Genomic DNA, 23,561 nt, shown 5'->3' with positions numbered 1-23,561 from the left:
TTAAACAGTCATTATAAACAGAATTTGGCAAGAGGAGAATAATTTATTTTGGAGGAAAACTCCTTTGGTGATGAAAGACTGATCAAACTGCTCATGTTCCCCAACAGTATGTCACTCAAGGGGAACTTCTTCAAAGTACAGTCATTAGGAAATGCCTTAGCAGGCCTTCTTCACTGAAAGCAAGCAATTTTTTAATGGAATTATACAGTCATGGAATATACTACTCACCTTCACCGATTTGGTCACCAGACTACAAATGAAATCCATGAAACCAAGATCTTTGTAGCAGTGGGTAATCAAAGTTCCTCTAGCTAAGGGCACTCCGTGTTGCTGTTAGAGACAGAAAGAACCAACTATCATTAAGGACATTCATCAACTGATTATTATTTTTAAAAGTACCTGTCACAGTAACAGCTTCATATTGGTACAGTTCATTAATACAAAATAGTCTCTCCATACACCTGGTGGTAGAGATAGGATTAACATACAAAATTGTTGCAAACTTTAGAAATCCAGAAGTCAACAGTGAGGGTGCAGGTACTCAGTAAATATTGCCTACTTACCATGTTTTGCATTTTGATATGTTTTTATCTAAATCTCTAGATTCTTAGGAACTCTACTAGTTAAATTGGGTTGTCTCTGCTTTATAATAACACTAGTAATAGAAATAGACTAAGAACACAGAGAACTTATGCTGCTATTCCTACCTCTTAGCATCATGCATGGCATGTACTGGGTGCTCAATAAATATTGAGCAAAACAAAAGTTTGCGGGATCCCTGGGTGGCGCAGCGGTTTGGCGCCTGCCTTTGGCCCAGGGCGCAATCCTGGAGACCCGGGATCGAATCCCACGTCGGGCTCCCGGTGCATGGAGCCTGCTTCTCCCTCTGCCTGTGTCTCTGCCTCTCTCTCTGTGTGTGTGACTATCATAAATAAATAAAAATTAAAAAACAAAACAAAAGTTTGCATACTTGAAATGTGTGTTTAGAGAGCATCAGTGTCTGTGTATAGAGGTAGGAAAAAAAAATGGTCTTGATGTTATTAGGAGAGGGAGTAGTTTGATACACTTTATAATGGTTGGCTTTCTCTTCCTGAACACTCTTTAGTTGAAGCGCTTTATATTCAAACTCTTAAACTATAATTCCAACTAAAAACTCTCATTCCTTTCTTTTTACTAATTCTGATCACTGACCTCACTATCATCATGCAGAAAGTTAACTCTTTCCATGTTCCTACAGTCTGTTAGTCTCCTACAGTCTGTTAGTCTACTTTTGTTCCCATTTGTCCTCCTCCTAGGCTGAACTGCCATGTTCAATATTCAGTAAAATACGTGTCATTCAACAATCATACCTTAACTGGTGACAACCAAAACCATTTGTGCTTTGGATTATTAATTTTTAGAAGCTGTATAACCCGTACAAATATTCTTGTCTCATGGTATGGTAGAACACAAGCAATGAGGCTATCTTGATTATAAAGATGGATATGAAACCTAGGGGGGGAGAAAGCAAACAATTCAAACTGACACAAACCTACAAGCACATATTTCCTTACATGTCCAAATTGCATATCAATGAACTCAAACTACTCAGAATAAATATCAGTGAAAACAAGCACACAACTATAAGCAAGATAAAAGCACTAAATGATAAGTCTCTATTTTGCATTAAAGTACTCATCAGTAGGGTTCAGTTAACTCTTAGTAACATTTTAGAATATTCAGTATCAAAATTTACATTCCATTCACTTTCTCTTGACTTTTTTTTTTAAACCTATTATTAATAAAACTATGTGATTACTGTGGTCAAACCAACAGAAAAGCAATGGGTCAACTAAGCAGTAAAGCTTGGCTTCTCTCAGTGCTCTGAAATTCACCTTTCGCAGCTTCCTCAGCTTACCTAATTATCAGAATTCTAAAACCAGAAGACTAATGAAAATCACATTACTTTCTTTGAATTAAAAAAAACTGTCAAAGGGACGCCTGGGTGGCTCAGTGGTTGAGCATCTGCCTTCAGCTCAGGTCATGATCCCAGGGTCCTGGGATTTAGTTCCACATTGGGCTCCCTACAGAGAGCGTGCTTCTCCCTCTGCTTGTGTCTCTGCCTCTCTCTCTCTGTGTCTCTCATGAGTAAATAAATCTTTTAAAAAATTAAAAATAAAATTTAAAAACTGTCAAATTACAAACATGTATAATTTGTCCCTAACTTCACAAAACTTTGTATTGGCTCCTCTACCATAATAAGAGGTTCATTAATTACATCAGATACATTAAATCCTTTCTAGCCTTGAAGACTGAGCTCAAATGTCTCCTTTCTCAGAATGCTTTTCCTAATTCTCCCAGTGAAGTGCTCTCTTACATGTCCATCTAAACTCTAAACTTACTAGCCAAGATGCTACTTTCTCCATGAAGCTTTCCTCAACTACCTCAGGCAACACACAACACACCCCAAACTTTGCATATACCTTTATTTCAAAACAACAATCAAGGGCAGCCTACTTATCTTGTGTTAATTTAATGTTTGCTTAATAAATAAATTACATCAATAAATAATAAAGGTACTCCTTATACTAATGATCTATTGGGGGCAGGGAATTAAATGCTATAAGAAAAAGGTAAATATTACAGACTTATAGTTTTTTGTCCGATGACTCTAATGTTCTGATAATCAGAAGACCCAAATTAAACTTATATTTTCTGAATAAGTCACTTGCTTCCAGAAGGGAAATCACTTTATCCCCATGTCTCCTATTAATGAAATGGAGCTCTTTCTACTTCTAAAACATGTAACACATGGCAGAATAAACAAGATTGTGTAAGCTGTGATGTGATGGCCATTAAGTGAGAAAGTAAACTGAGGATACTTACGGAGACAATTTCCAAAGAGGATAAAAGACCAAACCTTGGAAACAGTCTTGTATCTCAGTTTACTAGATGTGGGACTCAGGTAACTTAATGATGCCTCAATTTTGTAAGTTGTAAAATGGGGATAATAAAACTATCTTCCCACAGGAATGCTGTGAACATTGAGATAGTGCATGCAAAGTGCTTACAACAGAAGCTGGTACAAAAATGTTCAATACATATTAGCTATTGTTGTTTTTCTTAAGTTACAATATTTTAGAGAATACTATTTGCCTCCTCCCAAAGCATTGGTTTGGTTATTTGGGCAAGAAAGAGGTTTCAGATTCTCTTTGCTTCAAGTATGCAGTAACAATTTGTCATGGCAAAGTAAACATGAGCTCCTTAGAACAACTCAAGCTGGCCTATTAACTAGATCCCCAAGAGTTCTAGTTCTCGATATCAACAAAAGTTGAGTTTAACAAGGAGGCATGCTTACCTAACCCAACAGAGATGGTGTTAATCTCTTAACAGACCTAATTTCTCAGCTTTAAGTGGGTTTAAGTGCTCTCGTTGCTTAAGTTTTTTAAAAAGGTCAAAGCTGTTAGCCCGTAATTCTTTCTATAAATTTTATATGCTACCTGTGAATCAACCACTCCAGACACTTCTGTGCTGGCTTCAGCAGGAAGTAAGGAGACAAATGAATAAGAAATAATGAAATGTTTTCATCCAGCTGTTTGTTCACTGCTTTGGTCTGAACGCTGCGCTCCAGTGTTTTTGCTAGCTGGCTGAACAACGGTGCTTCAAATTGCTCAAAGGAAGGGTCGATCCCCAGCAGCTCTTCCAGGCCAGTGCATCCTAGGAAAAGGCCGGTTTATTTAACAATTCTTTGCAAGCAAACTCATCTCGCTCCTCTTTTACAGTTTTACTTACCCCCAAAATCTCTGTATTTCTTCGGCAAGTATAATCTATGATACAGTCCCAAACACAGATTTCTAGTTTTCAACATAAAAGATAAATCCTATCTTTCCAACCAGGAGAAATAGAAAGTTCTGCCTGGCAGGAGCCAGTCTTTTAAAAAGCAAACAAACAAAAAATCCCACAACATAACACAACAACAACAACAAAAATACCCTTTCAGTAACCAGGCCTCCTGCAGCCCAGCCACCGCCTCCTCCCTTTTTGAGCTGTCCTTCTTCGCTCTACAAATTAACTTCCCTAACCTTGTTTCTTCATCTGGGAAATTTAGATACCGGTACCTGCACAGTTTTCAAGCATCTAGAACATGGCTGTCATTCTCTCTCCCTGAACAACAGAATCCAACAAGTTAGAAACTGTTAAGGAAGAGGGAGGGTCAGAAGAGAAAACGATAGTCACATCCGCGAGAAATGCTTCACAGATTTTCTCAGTTAACGGGTGGATCGCTCACCAATGGCAAAGGCGGTGTCCCTGTCGACGGTGGCCGCTTCCTTGGGGTCAAACAACAAAGAAGCAACTTCATCTCTTGATAACAGGCTGCGGTCACTCTGAGGGAGGGCGAGTCGCTGGAGTTGCTGGGCTAAGGACGTCATCTCTGACGCCGGCAGACTTCTAAAAACACCGGCTAGGAAACAAAACCACCGTGAAAAGTCTCCAGGAAGCTGCAAGGTGGCTTAACTGGGAGCCTCGGACGCCTCACATACAAGTAACCTCCCTCGCAGCCGGCGCCGCACCCCTCTGGCCCGGGACGCACGGCCTCCGCGGAGCAGACACCACAGCAGCAGCTTTAATTAAAGCCCCTGAGGCCGCGCCATGGCTTGCTTCAGCCCCGACTCCGCAGGACTCGACACCCTCCCTCGGGATAACGCCTACTTCGCTAAAGCCCCTGCTTACCGAGAACTTGACTCGGGGAGGCGCGTACAGACTAACCAGACCTCACAGCAGCTCCCACACGCTGTCCGAGCGGCCGGCTCTCGCCCGGAAACGCAAAGCACGCTGGGAGAGCTTCCGGCCCCAGGCACTACGGCAAGAGAAGAAGTACAAGCTTGTCAGAAAGGCGATAGGCTGACTGCGCCTCTCTGGGTGGAAGCCCCGCCCCTTCCGCCTCCCAGCGGCTCCTCCGCTGCGGGCTCCGAGTGGGCGCCCCGCGGTGGGCGCCGGAAGGCTTCGGTGCGGGGCGAGCTCCCGTGAGCGTTACGGATCTGTAACTGGAACCTTTCTTTTGACGCCTATATTTATCCAGAGCTTACTGTGTACCACAGATGGCGCCAGGGCTTAAAAATGTGAGCTGTGAAGTCACGTCGGCTGCGCTCAAGGCCCGCGCTGGCGCCCCTGCGCTGTGTGAGCTCCCCGAGCTCTTTCGTCTCTCCGAGTCTGTGACCTCCTCCACCAAGCAGAGAAAGGCTAGGAACTTCGTGAGATGAGCTGCGGGTCGCGCCGTGGGAGCGCTCTGTAAACCCTGCACGCCGCTGCCTTGGAGCTGGAGGGGACCTTCTTGTAACCACTTTGCATTTCTGGAGACCACACGCTGGGATTTTTTTTTTTCTTCTTCTTCTTCATCTTCTTCTTCTATAGTTAACCCCGTTGCGATACAACCTACAAACCGCATTCGCTACCACAGCTCAAAAGTTCTAGGGGTTGCAACAAATGAAGAGGGAGGCATAACGATCTCCCCAGTCAAGACATAGAAAGTGTTCGCCACCCCTGGAAGTTCCCTCTTGCTCCTTCGCGGTGATCCCCATCCCACTCCAGGCCCCAAGCACCCGCCTGCTGGCCTCGGCATCATTAGAGGTGAATGTGGCCGGAGACTGTCCCAAGTGAACACACCACCCTCTGTCTCCAAAGCAATGTGTAAGTGCTGCAAATGAGAGTTCTCTCCAAGGAGCTACACAGGACGCAGGAATGATCGGATGTCCTCCTATGCCTTTTCTGGATACATTCGTGTCTCTCAAGAGATGAACTTTTCGGTACCAAGACGTTAGTCTTTCAACAGCTCTCTTCCCTGAAGATTGTTGGAAACAGTTGCACATTTGGGGGCTCCCTGCTTCTATGCTCAGTGCACATTCTAGTCTTCTATTAACAGAGCTTGTTGTTGTTTTGCTTTAAGAGCATTCAGAACAACCCAAAAATCTCTTCAGTTATTCCTACAGATAGTTAATAATCTTCTTTTTCATGTGGTATTAATTGCCTTAAGAGGGTAACAGGACTTTTAAAAGTCCTGGTGGTATCTACTTTACCTTCACAAACAGATCTCTCAATTTTTTTTTTTTTTTTTTTTTTTTGTCCTAATGTGTCAAGGGAATTTTGCCATCACAAGAGCAATCAGCTTAGGGAGACGTTAAAGTAGTAAGAAAAGAAAATCAGTACCATTTCAACCACAAGACATGTTTGCTTTCTTTCTTTAAAAATTCCTGAGTGCATTTTTAAAAGCTTTATCAAAATGAAAATTAAAAGAAAAGTGCGACGGGTATTTGGATCAACTCTTTGTCAACCAAGAAATAATTCACTGAGAAGGCAAGCAAACAGGCATTTATTTGGACAATGAGAATTGCAGTTCAGGAGACAGATAGGAACTCAAATTGTGCTCTGAGGAAGGTAAGGAGGGGACAAAGATGCAAAGGTGAATGGTCATGAGTGCAGTTCTCATATAGGTCCTCTATGCAAAATAGGAATTGAAAGTATGTTAACTGGAATTGGTTGGATTAATAGATAAATGAGGGATTGAAACTTGTCAGATCAAGTTGCCTCCTTTCAAAGTGGAAGAGTTTGAAAGATTCAGATGTCATGATGATGAGGGAGTTAATTCCAGGTGGAGGGCTTACAGCTGGCAAAAAGTTTATGATTCCTCCAATGAGGATGTGCATAAATTTTTCCTACTTTATGGACTCTCCACCCTATTTAAAAGAGCTAGGCTTAGCTAGGCTTGCTTGCTCCATTTTGAAATCTTTGATACCTTTTTACGTCAGTTCCATTGGTATACAGTGCCATGTTGAATTTTATTTTCGAAGTACACTGGGAAAGTAAGAAAACAAGTCAGAGATTCATAAATACATATATATGTATTTAAGTATATATATATATATATATACTTAAAATTTTATTTTAAAATATACCATGATCTTGAATTATATCTTCATTTTATTTTTTTTAAGATTTTATTTATTTATTCATGAGAGACACAGAGAGAGAGAGAGAGGCAGAGACACAGGCAGAGGGAGAAGCAGGCTCCATGCAGGGAGCCTGATGTGGGACTCGATTCCAGGTCTCCAGGATCATGCCTTGGGCCAAAGGCAGGCACTAAGCCACTGAGCCACCCAGGGATCCCCCCCTTTTTCTCCATTTTAAAAGAATTCTTTGGATGCATCCTGATTGTTTTCTGATATCTCCTCCTTGGTTTTTGGAACTATACACCCATCTCCTGGTTTGATTATTCATTTGAGGACCAGAACAAACCTACTTTCTCAGTTGTTATTTGAATTTAAAATATCAGTTGTCTAAAAATCCTTTTCATAGCTTTTGCTATTTACATTCATTAAATTCATAACTTTAACTATAACTGATACATATTTCTTGATGCAAGGATAAACATGGTTTTCAGAGATGGTATTTTAAACATATGTTTTTTCATCTGATGAAGGATGACATTACAGAGGAGTGATGAATCCTGTTCTTCATTTCAATCACTGTTCAAGGCAAGGACTCTACCTCCACTCCACAGTTTCTAACAGTCATTTGAAGGAATAAGTTGTTTTTAAAGGATACTCTCCCACTTTCACCCTACCTCTTTTAGTCTCTGGTATTGGTATTTTGGTTCGTTCCAGGTGTACTTTATACTAGGTAGGCATATAGTGGTGAACAAGACAGCTGGGCTTTCTACTCTTATGGAATCTATTTTCCACCAGGAAGAGACAAACAGTAAGCAAATAGATAAACCAGAAAAGCGTCAAGTAATGTGATAAGTACGCTAGTGACATTACTACAAAGCCATAGATAGGCTAAAAGACATTAGTGTAAGTATTTAAAAGTTACAAGTCAACCTAACACACTATTGACTCCTCCTCTACTGTTAACTGTTATAACCTACAGCTTTGACAAGTAAACATTTATAATGACAAAATAAAAAAATTTTTATATGAATGAAAGATGACAAAATATAAAAGATGACAGTATTTAATTATTGTATCTGTCTGGGTAAAATGTTGATTGGCTGATAATTTTGGATGAGTAATAAAGACATATAGAGCTAAAGCATTCCTATATATTTATCTCATAAAGTTTTGCCTTCATTTCGGCAAAATTACCAATTATGTTGTTTAACCCAGATTTTCACAAATTGTGTTGACAAAAATGATCAAAAAGATTAAAAAATTTTAATTATATTCAAAGTATACAAAACAAATATATTTTCATAAAAACATGAACTAAGTAAAAAGTCAATACATTTTATTTTTCACTTGTTTTCAACAGTTATCTTTCTTTTAAGAAGATAAAACCAATCACAATTAATGACAAAATTTCAAATAAAATTAAAGATGAAGTTTTTTTATTTTTGGTAAATCTTATTACCTTGTTAAATATTTTTACAAGGGGTACCTGGGTGGCTCAGTCAGTTAAACGTTTGACTTCAGCTCAGGTAAGGATATCAGGGTCCTTGAGATCCCAGGGGAATCTGTCTCCTTGCTCAGTGGGGGGTCTGCTTCTCACTCTACCTCAGCCCCTCTGCCTGCTTGTGCTCTCTCTCTCTCTCTCTCTCTCTCGCAAATAAATAAAATTCTTTCACAAAACATAAATTATGCACAAGCTTGCCATTCAATGTCCAACTAGTTGACAGTGTATAGAATTAGTATCACCCTTCATTCATGTTACATCTATATCTACCTATTTTCAAATTTAACTCATATGAATTGCTCAATATTGTAAACACTCTTCAGCTATCATATCCAATTATTGAGATATACTTTGCTAGTTCATGAGTATATCCAGACCCATAAATTGGAAAACAAAAGGAAACAAGAAATTATGTTTGGAACTATTTAGAAGTAACAATTATGCAGAAATCATATTATGTTCATGCAGTCTGAAGGGAAGAATGTGACAAGTTAATTAATTTGTCTTTTTTTCCTATCTAAGCCCTTTTACATTCAAATCTTCCTTACACCTGACACAGTGTCCAGAAGCAGTATAGCTCATAAACATTCAGTGCATTCAAACAGAGTTTTCTTTTAGTTGAGGACACAGAACAAGAGACCAGTTTCCTGATGCTTAAACACACAAATCAGAGACTGGATGTTCAGATTATACTACAGAAGTGCTAAAAGGCAGATGTTGAGGGACAGGCTCCTACATTTTTAAACAAATTTTTAAAATATATTTGTAATATGTAGTCTGTAGGCCTTAATTAGGTCCAAGGATGGTGTTGAAGACAAGGCTTTCTCATGCTTACTGGTGAATCCCTGCTGTCAATCCCTGGGGTGTGGATGACAGTAAATATTTATTGGCTGAACAAATGAGTGAGTGAATGTAAATATGTGTAAACTGTATATGTATGTATCTCTTTCCTGTTCAGGAAATGTATATCAGAATGTAAGTGAATGAAAGTAGTATTGCTACAGTAATGACTTAGATATATTCTAACTGTAAAAAAAGCAAATTATTCAGAAACTTCGAGGTTTGTTTTTTTTTTTGTACATTATTTGTATCATATATCACAACTGATGGAACACTACTTGAAAATATATCAGTTGGTGAGAAATGAAATAAGATATATGTAATGAAGCATGTCAATTCAGCATGTGAAATCTACACTGGAGTCAAGTGGCAACAAATACATGATTAGTTCAATGAACAAGAAGTTAATATTTGTTCTTCATCTTATGTCCCAAAGTCATTTACATTATTATGAATTTGAGCACTTGTGGTCCTGTCACCATAAATGGCAATTATTTTTCTGGTTGTTTTGCCATGCAGTGGTGGGGAGCTAGGAGTTGAAAAAATAAAAATAATAATAAAATAAAAAGACTCGGCAAGCAATTGGAGTTAAGTGCCAGATACAGCTCCAGGAACCAGCAGATGGCACTAAAGCATTTTACCGACCCTCAGAGGGCATTAAGCAGCATCCCTAGGTAACATTTTCAAATTTAAAAAGCTTTCAAACTTTTTAAATTTGAAAATTGTGTACAATTATATAAAAATCGGTTCATAGAATTTTCTGTATAAGGTGCAATAAAAGGAAGGCCTTTTAAATATTTAGAGACCCAGAGGACTCCAGAGGACTTGACAATGTTTAGATTTTCTTAGCTAATGAGAATTATTCAGTCATCTGTTTAATAAACACATGAAACTGTAGGTATGGGTATCCTGAATCCCTTTCCCCACCCCACCTCGTCCCAGGTTAATTTCCATTGAATATTTGCTCTGAGGGAGATTTTTGTGTTGAAGAGTGATGGTGAAGTAAAGAACTGGGAAAGCCAGCAAGGAGAAATTAATAGCAACATAATGACAAAGAGTTATCAGAAAATCCAGGGAAGTTTAGGTGATTGGTGTGGAGGGGAAGGATTCAGCTCTCTGTGAGCTGGATTTGAAAAATGGGGATAGAGAAAGGACTGAGGGATAAATTGAATAAAAGATCAGCTCCATGTGTGAGATGGTATTAGATAGGAAATAGAGAAAAAAATTAAAAAGTTTTCTTCATGTTACATTTGTATTCTCCTTTTGGTTTTTTTTTTTTTTTTTTTTTTTTTTGGTCTGGGTACTGTATACTTTATTGATGGTACATGACAAGGTAGGGCTCCCCAGGTCCCTCCCCTTCTTCAGGAATTCTAAGATGGGAATTCTGTAGAGGTCGGGAGATTCTCAGTGTGCTGGAGGATGAGTAGGGACAAGGACTCCCCAGCAGCTGAGGGCCTCTCTCTTCCCGTTGCTCTTGATGGGCCTACTGGTCCAGGGGGCTATTAGTCCTTGGAGGCCATGTTGCTCCACCACCCAGTTGCTATAGCCAAATTAATTGTCATACCAGGAAATGAGCTTTACACAGTGGTCATTGAGAGCAATGCCAGCCCAGAATCAAAGGTGGAAGAGTAAGAGACAACCTGGTCCTCAGTGGAGCCCAACATGCCCTCAAGGGGGCCCTCCGATGCCTATTTCACCACCTTCTTGATGTCATCATATATGGCAGCTTTCTGTAGGTAGCACAACTGACACGTTGGGGGTGGGAACACTGAAAGCCATGCCAATGAACTTCCCTTTAAGCTCAGAGATGGAAGGGGGAGGAGCAAGATGGCGGAAGAGTAGGGTCCCCAAATCACCTGTCTCCACCAAATTACCTAGAAAACCTTCAAATTATCCTGAAAATCTATCAATTCGGCCTGAGATTTAAAGAGAGAACACCTGGAATGCAACAGTGAGAAGAGTTCGCGCTTCTATCAAGGTAGGAAGACGGGGAAAAAGAAATTAAGAAACAAAGGCCTCCAAGGGGGAGGGGCCCCGCGAGGAGCCGGGCTGAGGCCGGGGCGAGGGTCCCCAGGACAGGAGAGCCCCGTCCCGGAGGAGCAGGAGCTGCACCGACCTTCCCGGGCGGAAAGGGGCTCGCGGGGAGTTGGAGCAGGACCCAGGAGGGCGGGGGTGCCCTCGGGCTCCCGGGGACACTAACAGGCACCTGCGCCCCGGGAGAGTGCGCCGAGCTCCCTAAGGGCTGCAGCGCGCACGCGGGACCCGGAGCAGCTCGGGGGGCTCGGGGGCGGCTCCGCGGAGGGGGCTGCGGGGCGGGAGCAGCTCGGGGGGCTCGGGGGCGGCTCCGCGGAGGGGGCTGAGGTGCGTGAGCGCGAATCCAACAGCGCAGGCCCCGGAGCACAGGGCGCCGGGACACAGCCCAGGATCCGGCCTCCCCCGGGACAGGCAGAGGCCGGGAGGTCCCAGGACAGCAAGGACGCTCCTGCCCCAGCTGAGCAGATCAGCGGCCCCGCCCGGAGCCTCCAGGCCCTGCAGACGGAGAGCTCCGGAGTTCCTGCGGGGGCTGAATCCAGGTTTCCAGAGCTGCCCCGCCACTGGGGCTGTTCCTCCTGCGGCCTCACGGGGTAAACAACCCCCACTGAGCCCTGCACCAGGCAGGGGCACAGCAGCTCCCCCAAGTGCTAACACCTGAAAATCAGCACAGCAGGCCCCTCCCCCAGAAGACCAGCTGGACGGACAACTTCCAGGAGAAGCCAAGGGACTTAAAGTACACAGAATCAGAAGATACTCCCCCGTGGTTCTTTTTTTTGTTTTTGTTTTTGTTTTTGTTTTTGTTTTTGTTTTGCTTTTTGATTTGTATCCTTCCCCCACCCCCTTTTTTTCTCCTTTCTTTTTCTTTCTCTATTTCTTCCTTTTTTTTTCGTTTTTTTCTTCCCTTTTTTTTCTCTTTCTCTTTTCTTTCCTTCTTTCTCTCCTCTCTTTTTCTCTTTTTCCCAATACAACTTGCTTTTGGCCACTCTGCACTGAGCAAAATGACTAGAAGGAAAACCTCACCTCAAAAGAAAGAATCAGAAACAGTCCTCTCTCCCACAGAGTTACAAAATCTGGATTACAATTCAATGTCAGAAAGCCAATTCAGAAGCACTATTATACAGCTACTGGTGGCTCTAGAAAAAAGTATAAAGGACTCAAGAGACTTCATGACTGCAGAATTTAGAGCTAATCAGGCAGAAATTAAAAATCAGTTGAATGAGATGCAATCCAACTAGAAGTCCTAACGACGAGGGTTAAGGAGGTGGAAGAACAAGTGAGTGACATAGAAGACAAGTTGATAGCAAAGAGGGAAACTGAGGAAAAAAAGAGACAAACAATTAAAAGACCATGAAGATAGATTAAGGGAAATAAACGACAGCCTGAGGAAGAAAAACCTACGTTTAATTGGGGTTCCCGAGGGCGCCGAAAGGGACAGAGGGCCAGAATATGTATTTGAACAAATTATAGCTGAAAACTTTCCTAATCTGGGAAGGGAAACAGGCATTCAGATCCAGGAAATAGAGAGATCCCCCCCTAAAATCAATAAAAAACCGTTCAACACCTCGACATTTAATAGTGAAGCTTGCAAATTCCAAAGATAAAGAGAAGATCCTTAAAGCAGCAAGAGAGACAAGAAATCCCTGACTTTTATGGGGAGGAGTATTAGGGTAACAGCAGACCTCTCCACAGAGACCTGGCAGGCCAGAAAGGGCTGGCAGGATATATTCAGGGTCCTAAATGAGAAGAACATGCAACCAAGAATACTTTATCCAGCAAGGCTCTCATTCAAAATGGAAGGAGAGATAAAGAGCTTCCAAGACAGGCAGGAACTGAAAGAATATGTGACCTCCAAACCAGCTCTGCAAGAAATTTTAAGGGGGACTCTTAAAATTCCCCTTTAAGAAGAAGTTCAGTGGAACAATCCGCAAAAACAAGGACTGAATAGATATCATGATGACACTAAACTCATATCTCTCAATAGTAACTCTGAATGTGAACGGGCTTAATGACCCCATCAAAAGGCGCAGGGTTTCAGACTGGATAAAAAATCAGGACCCATCTATTTGCTGTCTACAAGAGACTCATTTTAGACAGAAGGACACCTACAGCCTGAAAATAAAAGGTTGGAGAACCATTTACCATTTGAATGGTCCTCAAAAGAAAGCAGGGGTAGCCATCCTTATATCAGATAAACTAAAATTTACCCCGAAGACTGTAGTGAGAGATGAAGAGGGACACTATATCATACTTAAAGGACCTATTCAACAAGAGGACTTAACAATCCTCAATATATATGCTCCGAATGTGGGAGCTGCCAAATATATAAATCAATTATTAACCAAAGTGAAGAAATACGTAGATAATAATACACTTATACTTGGTGACTTCAATCTAGCTCTTTCTATACTCGATAGGTCTTCTAAGCACAACATCTCCAAAGAAACGAGAGCTTTAAATGATACACTGGACCAGATGGATTTCACAGATATCTACAGAACTTTACATCCAAACTCAACTGAATACACATTCTTCTCAAGCGCACATGGAACTTTCTCCAGAATAGACCACATATTGGGTCACAAATTGGGTCTGAACTGATACCAAAAGATTGGGATTGTCCCCTGCATATTCTCAGACCATAATGCCTTGAAATTAGAACTAAATCACAACAAGAAGTTTGGAAGGACCTCAAACACGTGGAGGTTAAGGACCATCCTGCTAAAAGATAAAAGGGTCAACCAGGAAATTAAGGAAGAATTAAAAGGATTCATGGAAACTAATGAGAATGAAGATACAACTGTTCAAAATCTTTGGGATGCAGCAAAAGCAGTCCTAAGGGGGAAATACATCGCAATACAAGCATCCATTCAAAAACTGGAAAGAACTCAAATACAAAAGCTAACCTTACACATAAAGGAGCTAGAGAAAAAACAGCAAATAGATCCTACACCCAAGAGAAGAAGGGAGTTAATAAAGATTCGAGCAGAACTCAACGAAATCGAGACCAGAAGAACTGTGGAACAGATCAACAGAACCAGGAGTTGGTTCTTTGAAAGAATTAATAAGATAGATAAACCATTAGCCAGCCTTATTAAAAAGAAGAGAGAGAAGACTCAAATTAATAAAATCATGAATGAGAAAGGAGAGATCACTACCAACACCAAGGAAATACAAACGATTTTAAAAACATATTATGAACAGCTATATGCCAATAAATTAGGCAATCTAGAAGAAATGGACTCATTCCTGGAAAGCCACAAACTACCAAAAGTGGAACAGGAAGAAATAGAAAACCTGAACAGGCCAATAACCAGGGAGGAAATTGAAGCAGTCATCAAAAACCTCCCAAGACACAAGAGTCCAGGGCCAGATGGCTTCCCAGGGGAATTTTATCAAACATTTAAAGAAGAAACCATACCTATTCTCCTAAAGCTGTTTGGAAAGATAGAAAGAGATGGAGTACTTCCAAATTCGTTCTATGAAGCCAGCATCACCTTAATTCCAAAGCCAGACAAAGACCCCACCAAAAAGGAGAATTACAGACCAATATCCCTGATGAACATGGATGCAAAAATTCTCAACAAGATACTGCCAATAGGATCCAACAGTACATTAAGAAAATTATTCACCATGACCAAGTAGGATTTATCCCTGGGACAAAAGGCTGGTTCAACACCCGTAAAACAATCAATGTGATTCATCATATCAGCAAGAGAAAAACCAAAAACCATATGATCCTCTCATTGGATGCAGAGAAAGCATTTGACAAAATACAGCATCCATTCCTGATCAAAACTCTTCAGAGTGTAGGGATAGAGGGAACATTCCTCGACATCTTAAAAGCCATCTATGAAAAGCCCACAGCAAATATCATTCTCAATGGGGAAGCACTGGGAGCCTTTCCCCTAAGATCAGGAACAAGACAGGGATGTCCACTCTCACCACTGCTGTTCAACATAGTACTGGAAGTCCTAGCCTCAGCAATCAGACAACAAATAGACATTAAAGGCATTCAAATTGGCAAAGAAGAAGTCAAACTCTCCCTCTTCGCCGATGACATGATACTCTACATAGAAAACCCAAAAGTCTCCACCCCAAGATTGCTAGAACTCATACAGAAATTCGGTAGCGTGGCAGGATACAAAATCAATGCCCAGAAATCAGTGGCATTTCTATACACTAACAATGAGACTGAAGAAAGAGAAATTAAGGAGTCAATCCCATTTACAATTGCACCCAAAAGCATAAGATACCTAGGAATAAACCTAACCAAAGATGTAAAGGATCTATACCCTCAAAACTATAGAACACCTCTGAAAGAAATTGAGGAAGACACAAAGAGATGGAAAAATATTCCATGCTCATGGATTGGCAGAATTAATATTGTGAAAATGTCAATGTTACCCCGGGCAATATACACGTTTAATGCAATCCCTATCAAAATACCATGGACTTTCTTCAGAGAGTTAGAACAAATTATTTTAAGATTTGTGTGGAATCAGTAAAGACTCCGAAGAGCCAGGGGAATTTTAAAAAAGAAAACCATATCTGGGGGCATCACAATGCCAGATTTCAGGTTGTACTACAAAGCTGTGGTCATCAAGACAGTGTGGTACTGGCACAAAAACAGACACATAGATCAATGGAACAGAATAGAGAATCCAGAAGTGGACCCTGAACTTTATGGGCAACTAATATTCGATAAAGGAGGAAAGACTATCCATTGGAAGAAAGACAGTCTCTTCAATAAATGGTGCTGGGAAAATTGGACATCCACATGCAGAAGAATGAAACTAGACCACTCTCTTTCACCATACACAAAGATAAACTCAAAATGGATGAAAGATCTAAATGTGAGACAAGATTCCATCAAAATCCTAGAGAAGAACACAGGCAACACCCTTTTTGAACTCGGCCATAGTAACTTCTTGCAAGATACATCCACGAAGGCAAAAGAAAAAAAAGCAAAAATGAACTATTGTGACTTCATCAAGATAAGAAGCTTTTGCACAGCAAAGGATACAGTCAACAAAACTCAAAGACAACCTACAGAATGGGAGAAGATATTTGCAAATGACATATCAGATAAAGGGCTAGTTTCCAAGATCTATAAAGAACTTATTAAACTCAACACCAAAGAAACAAACAATCCAATCATGAAATGGGCAAAAGACATGAACAGAAATCTCACAGAGGAAGACATAGACATGGCCAACATGCATATGAGAAAATGCTCTGCATCACTTGCCATCAGGGAAATACAAATCAAAACCACAATGAGATCCCACCTCACACCAGTGAGAATGGGGAAAATTAACAAGGCAGGAAACCACAAATGTTGGAGAGGATGCGGAGAAAAGGGAACCCTCTTACACTGTTGGTGGGAATGTGAACTGGTGCAGCCACTCTGGAAAACTGTGTGGAGGTTCCTCAAACAGTTAAAAATATACCTGCCCTACGACCCAGCAATTGCACTGTTGGGGATTTACCCCAAAGATACAAATGCAATGAAACGCCGGGACACCTGCACCCCGATGTTTATAGCAGCAGTGGCCACGATAGCCAAACTGTGGAAGGAGCCTCGGTGTCCAATGAAAGATGAATGGATAAAGAAGATGTGGTTTATGTATACAATGGAATATTACTCAGCTATTAGAAATGACAAATACCCACCATTTGCTTCAACGTGGATGGGACTGGGGGGTATTATGCTGAGTGAAGTAAGTCAGTCGGAGAAGGACAAACATTATATGTTCTCATTCATTTGGGGAATATAAATAATAGTGAAAGGGAATATAAGGGAAGGGAGAAGAAATGTGTGGGAAATATCAGAAAGGGAGACAGAACGTAAAGACTGCTAACTCTGGGAAACGAACTAGGGGTGGTAGAAGGGGAGGAGGGCGGGGGGTGGGAGTGAATGGGTGACGCGCACTGGGGGTTATTCTGTATGTTAGTAAATTGAACACCAATAAAAAATAAATTTAAAAAAAATATATATATAAAAGAAAAAAAAAAAAAGCTCAGAGATGACCTGCCTACAGCCTTGGTGCCAGTAGAAACACAGTCTGAGCAGCCCCTCAAACTTCCCAGAAGAGCCATCCACAGTCTTCTGGGTGACAGTGATGGCATGGACTGTGGCAATTAGTCCCTCCATGATGCCAAAGTTGTCATGGATGACCTTGGCCAGAGAGGGCAAGCAGTTGGTGGGGCAGAAGGCATTGCTGACAATCTTGAGGGAGTTGTCATACTTCTCATGGTTCATGCCCATCAAAAACATGGGAGCATCAGCAGAAGAGGCAGAGATATGACCCTCTCAGCCCCATCCTTTAAGCGAGCCCCACCCTTCTCCATGGTGTTGAAGACCTCAGTGGACTCCACAGCACACAGCACAGCATCACCCCATTTGATGTTGACAGAATCTCGCTCCTTTAAGGTGGAGATGGACTTTCCATTGGTGACAAGTGTCCTGTCCTGAGCCTTGACTGTGCCATTGAATTTGTCAAGGGTAAAATCATACTGGAACATGCAGACCATGTAGTTGAGGTCAATTAAGGGGTCAATGATAGCAACAATATCCACTTTGCCAGAATTAAAAGCAGCCCTGACACAGGTGCTCAATAGCACCAAATCTGTTCACTCCAACCTTTTCCATCATGTCTTGGGGAGGTGGCTGGCACTAGAAGATGCAGCTATTTGTCTAATGTGAAGGAGTAGAGAGCTTCCCTTTGGTATTCTTAAAAGACTTATCTAAAAATTTCAGGTTTTTTTCAATTCTGTCTAGGAGCTAGACTACTATTTTTTGTATTATAACTCTATGCTGTATCTACTTTCAAGACTCAGTTTAGTTTAATGTGCTTATGCAAGTATTGCAAATAAAGAGATGAAAATACCATTATTTTCCAGTAATATGATTACTGAGAAAAGCTAAGGATTCAGTTCTAGAAACAACTGGATATACTATGGAATATAAGAAACTAAATAGGTGTGAGTATAAACACACAGACACACACGTGTATACATGTGATGTAGGAAAACAAACTGCAAGATAAAGGCCAATTTCCAATAGCAAAACACACCAAGTATTTGAGAGAAAAATATATAAGATATTTGTGAAGAGAGACGCCTGGGTGGCTCAGTGGTTGAGCGTCTGCCTTTGGCTCAGGGCGTAATCCTGGAATCTGGGATCAAGTCCCGCATCTGGCTCCTTGCAGGGAGCCTGCTTCTCCCTCTGTGTATGTCTCTATGTCTCTCTCTCTCTGTGTGTCTTTCATGAATAAATAAATAAAATATTTTTTTTAAAAAAAGATCTTTGTGAAGAAACGATAAAAACTTATGGTAAATTAAAACAAAAGATTTGGGACATCTGGGTGGCTCAGTGGTTGAGTGTCTTGTCTACCTTTGGCTCAAGTCATGACCCTGGGGTCCTGGGATCAAGTCCCATGTGGGGCTCCCTGCAGGGAGCCTGTTTCTTCCCCTGCCTATATCTCTGCCCCTCTCTCTGTATCTCTCATGAATAAATAAAATCTTTTAAAAAATAAAAACAAATAAAAGATTTGAGTGGGTAGAGAAGATAGATAGCTCTATTATGTTCCTGGATAGGAAGACAAATATTATATAAAATGGCTATGTTTCATCTCCAAGATAATTTACATACTTAATTTGGTCTTAAGAAAAGTCCCAGAATGGTTTTTAAAAATTTGACAAAATGTTTCCTAAATGGATATAAAAGAATAACAAAATGCATTTAAAAAATTCTTAGTGGGAAATTTAATGGAAAAATATAATAAGGTAGATTAGCATTATCAGGTATTAAAAATATATGGCAAAGCAGCTGCAGGTAAAAAAAGTATACCTCTGAGGCAAAAATAGACTAGAAGATCCTCTGTACCAAAGAGCTAATTCAGAAATAGATTCCAATATACAGTACAAGGTAAATATCAAAGACAACCAGGGAAGAAAATATTCACTAGTTGGTGTTGGAATAGGTAATCTGGGTGGAGTAAAAGAAAAAAACCAAAATAGATATTCACCTCAATCTATACAAAGAATGAATTCTGAGATACCTAAAGAAATCACAGTTCTAAACAGAATGGAGTAATCAGGGATCATATTAATAGTCCCACTGGAAACAACCGAAATATGGACAAAATATATGAAACAATATGGGAACAGTGCCCACATTCACACAGCACCAGGAACAGACCCATTCCTACCACTGAAATGAAAGTCTCGTGACTGGGTGGAGTTCACAGAAGGGTTTTACCTCAGAAGTGGCATAATTGGAGAAGTTGGCTGTATATAAGCATGGCTCCAGTGCCACCTAACACATCTCCACAGCTAGACATGAAAGACAGAACTTTTTGCAAGTGACCTAGCTACATTCCAGAGCAAAACTCAAGAATATCTAAAGGAATACAAAAATATCCCACACTCAACAAGATGATTTTCACAATATCTGGTATTGAATAATAATTGATGGGGCACACACACAAGAAAAGGAAGAAAATGCTTCCTTTGTTTGCTAAGGAACAGACTAATTGAACAGACCCAGAACTAACAAAGAAATTGGAATTAGCAAAGACAACAGTCAGTTATTATAACTATATTCTATATGTTCAAAAAGTTAATAGAGACATAGGATATTTGTTAAAAGACCTACATCAAGCTGCTAGAGAAGAAAACTGTGATGTGTAAGATGAAAAATACCCTGAATGGGAATAATGGCAAAGTAGATACCACAGAAGAAAGGATTAAGAAACTTGAAAGCCTAGCAATAGAAACTATCTAAAAATGAAACACCCACAGATAATTTTTTTGAAGTGAACAAAGCATCAGTAAATTATGAGACAACCTTAATTGGATAGATGTATTTGCAATGGAATCCCCAGAGGCAGAGGCAGACAGAAAAAATATTTGAAGAGATAATGGTTGAACATTTTTCAAATGTGATGATAAATGATGAATCCATATATTCAGAAAGCTCAATAAATACCCACACAAGAAACAGGAATAAAATAACACCATCAAAAAAAATTATATAAAAACCTAAATAGTAGAAAAAAAATAATGGAATTCTATATTTATCAACTTGGAGGATGATGTAAGAAAGAACTTTCCAGATGCTTCAGAAAACAATTATTAAAAGAAAGCTCAGCAGATATACTAATGCTTTTTTTAAAAAAGATTTTTTAAAAAGATTTATTTATTTTCAGAGAAAGAGAGAGAGCACATGGAGGGGCAGAAGGAAGGGTGGGGGGAGAAGCAGACTTACTGCTGAGGGTGGTGCCTGATTCAGGGCTCAATCCCAGGATCCTGAGATCATGACCTGAACCGAAATCTAGAGTAGGGTGATTAACAGACTGAGCCACCCAGGTATCCCTGATACTTTTTTAAATAATGTATAAACAGACTTAAAAGACAAGTTATAGAATGAAAAAACAAATATAATAAATATAGGTAATTATAGAAGATATTCTTCTATAACATATATAGAAGATAAGAAGATATTATATATGTACATAACACACAGTTCATAATAATAATAGAAAAACACTAAGATTTCAATAGATAAACAGCCAAAAAACATAACCAAATCATTCACACATACAAAATCTAACTATTAAATTTATGGGAAAATACTCCTTTTGTTAGAAAAACAAACAAATGCATATTAGAATAATGTACCTCATACCTACTAAAGAAGCAAATTTTTACAAAAGTAACATTGTTTACTCCTCAAAAAAGATTTTAATTAATATTTTCATGCATTACCAATGATACTGTAAAGTGGTGTCACCCTTTCAGAAGTAATTTGGAAACATGCATCAGGAACTCAAAATATGCTCATACTTATTAACTTGCTAATTTCATTTCTGGATTCCTGTTAACAATCCAACATTCCACAGCTGTAAACAGACTATTATCAATTTATTGTGTGGAATGGTGGATTTTTTAAAGTACAGTTATATATAATTAAATGTAAATTCAGTTAATATAAGTATATATTAAACATAAACTTTTAAAAACTATACTTTGATAGTTTAAAAAATCATAGATCCTTTTCTAATTTATCTATGTGTACCAATCATTTTTACATGATATTTTCCATTTTAAATCAGCCCCTAATGTTTAAACCTTAACAAATATAGTCACCATTTCTCTCCATAAATAACTTTGTATAGCTTATTGGAGATAATATATTAACAACTATTTAACATCAGTGCGCGTTTGGGTTATACTACTTTAAAGGCTTTTCTTTAGCCTGAGAACAAAGAACATACTTTGAAGAAGACATTCAGTTTGAGGAGTCAGGTTTCTACAACAGGAGTAATGAAATGAATTCACTGTGGTTAATATTCTTATGCAGACATTGGGAAATTTTTCATTATGAATCTCAGAAGATCTTTCCATAAAAGTCAATGTAATTATAACACTTTTAAGCTAGAAGTATAATTGTAGGCATTAAAGAATTTTAGTTTCTCAGAATCAAAGGATGATATATTTATATATAAAGCAGTTATTTTGGATTGTTAGACAGGTAAAGGGAAACTGCCTTTCATTAAAAGCTCCAACATTGGCTAGGTCAAGATCATTTGAACATTTTAAAGGTTGGAAAGATGACGGTATACCTTTAAAAAATTAATTGAATGAACACTAGCCAAGTGAGTCCTATATTGCACTTAGTCTTGTCTTTTCATTAAATGTGCTTTCAAATATTTCAGAAGATCTCAGAATCTTTAGAGAGCCATGGTTATTGTACAGGAGGAAGTACAAAGAAGACTATAAAAATAACAGAATGAAAGCTTTCTCATACCTCCTTCCTGTAATAAGGACCTTGGGATCACTGTGCCAGAGATGGGAATCATTAGTAGTTTGCCTAATTTGTGAGCGTAGCTTATTTGACAATGCTTTGTTGGAACTTATGCCAAGATTACCAATAAAATGAACTTCCAAGCAATATCAGATTTACCACTATGTCATTCAATTTAAGTCAATTCAATTAACATGACTATATCTCTACAGTGTGTCCCATACTTTGATAAGTGCTGAAAAGATGACCATTCCACAGGGCCTGGATTTAGACAGAAGGAAGCATTAGCAGAATCTAGTGCAGAAGGCAGCCTTTTAAAATAACCTCTACCATTCTGTTTAATAGGCACGAGACCAGAGATTGAGAGTACAAAGAGTTCAGCTTTCCCTGGAGTATTTTTTCTCAGAGAAGGTGACAACTGAGCTGTGTCTTGAAAGGTTGAATGGAAACAAAAAGGTTGAATGGAAACAAACAAGGGGATGACATGCTGGGGGACAAGTCATCCCAAGAAGTGGGGCCACCTATGAAAAAATGCAATGTTTGGGTAACTGTCAGTCTAAGCTGGCTGTGCTGGAAGGAAAAAGCAAGGAAGGAGATGGGATCCAGAGATTGAGGCCATATATGGGAGATGCTCTAAGCCAATCTCCTAGAAGGCAGTGAAGTCATAGGTGGTGACTCTGGCCTCCACCTCAAATCGGTAAATGCTGGCTGCGGAGACCAGTAGAAGGTGACTGCAATAGTTTAGGGGTTATGTTAACATTTTAATAAATAGTTCAGGGGTTATGTTAACATTTTAATAAATATCCCTACAGATGCCATTGAGAAACTATTTCCTCCATTTTTGGAGTGTAATTAGTTGGAATTTTAAAAGCTGAAAGATTTAAAACTGCTCAGGGATTTATGGAATAAAAAGAGCTACCAGAAAGGAAATCATTAAACAAACAAAAAATTAACAGTAATTAAGACATTATCCTTTACCTACATTTGAAGCTTGGGGGAAACTCACCAATGCCTTAAATCTAGGAGATGGTGTCCAAATTGCTACAGAAAAGATAGTGTAATTCTTAATGGAACAACTGGATGCTGAAGCCAGAAGCTCACATCAATCAAACTAACCTTACCCTGGTCAATTTTTCACTGCTCTATCATAGTCTTTTTCCCCCCAAGGGTAACTGAAAGTTTTGTTAGCCTTAGCATAGTATCTACATATTTAAATAGATTTAGCTAGAAAGCAGACCTGAACTGAGATAGTTTCATCAGTGGAGTTATCATCGATAGTTACAGAGTCCCTGTCAAATGCTATATTTTTATTTGTATTTTATTTAAAAGATTTATTTATTTATTTATTTTGAGAGAAAGAAAAAGAAATCACGAGCGGGGGTGGGGGGGGGGTGGGGGGTAGCAGAAGAGGAGAGAGAAACAGACTCTCTCCTGAGCCCGGAGCCAGACATAG

General features: G+C 39.6%; 1 protein-coding gene across 1 annotated transcript in view; it reads right to left on the bottom strand.

The window, feature by feature from the left end:
- Positions 1-4,830, bottom strand: part of HEATR1 (HEAT repeat containing 1) — a 46,014-nt gene extending 41,184 nt beyond the window's left edge. Inside the window, exons 1-5 of the mRNA XM_025448496.3 lie at positions 4,711-4,830; positions 4,268-4,441; positions 3,480-3,696; positions 1,350-1,491; positions 229-330 (exon numbers count right to left, since the gene is read on the bottom strand). Of these exons, the coding sequence (XP_025304281.3) occupies positions 229-330; positions 1,350-1,491; positions 3,480-3,696; positions 4,268-4,409 (603 nt within the window). The 5' untranslated portion in view covers positions 4,410-4,441; positions 4,711-4,830. The remainder of the gene's footprint in view (positions 1-228; positions 331-1,349; positions 1,492-3,479; positions 3,697-4,267; positions 4,442-4,710) is intronic.
- Positions 4,831-23,561: the final 18,731 nt, after the last annotated feature.

This window comes from Canis lupus, chromosome 4, assembly GCF_003254725.2.
Source record: "Canis lupus dingo isolate Sandy chromosome 4, ASM325472v2, whole genome shotgun sequence".
Classification (NCBI taxonomy): Eukaryota; Metazoa; Chordata; class Mammalia; order Carnivora; family Canidae; genus Canis; species Canis lupus.
Note: the sequence above shows the minus strand (reverse complement) of the source record. Positions and strands in the feature narration are given on the sequence as shown.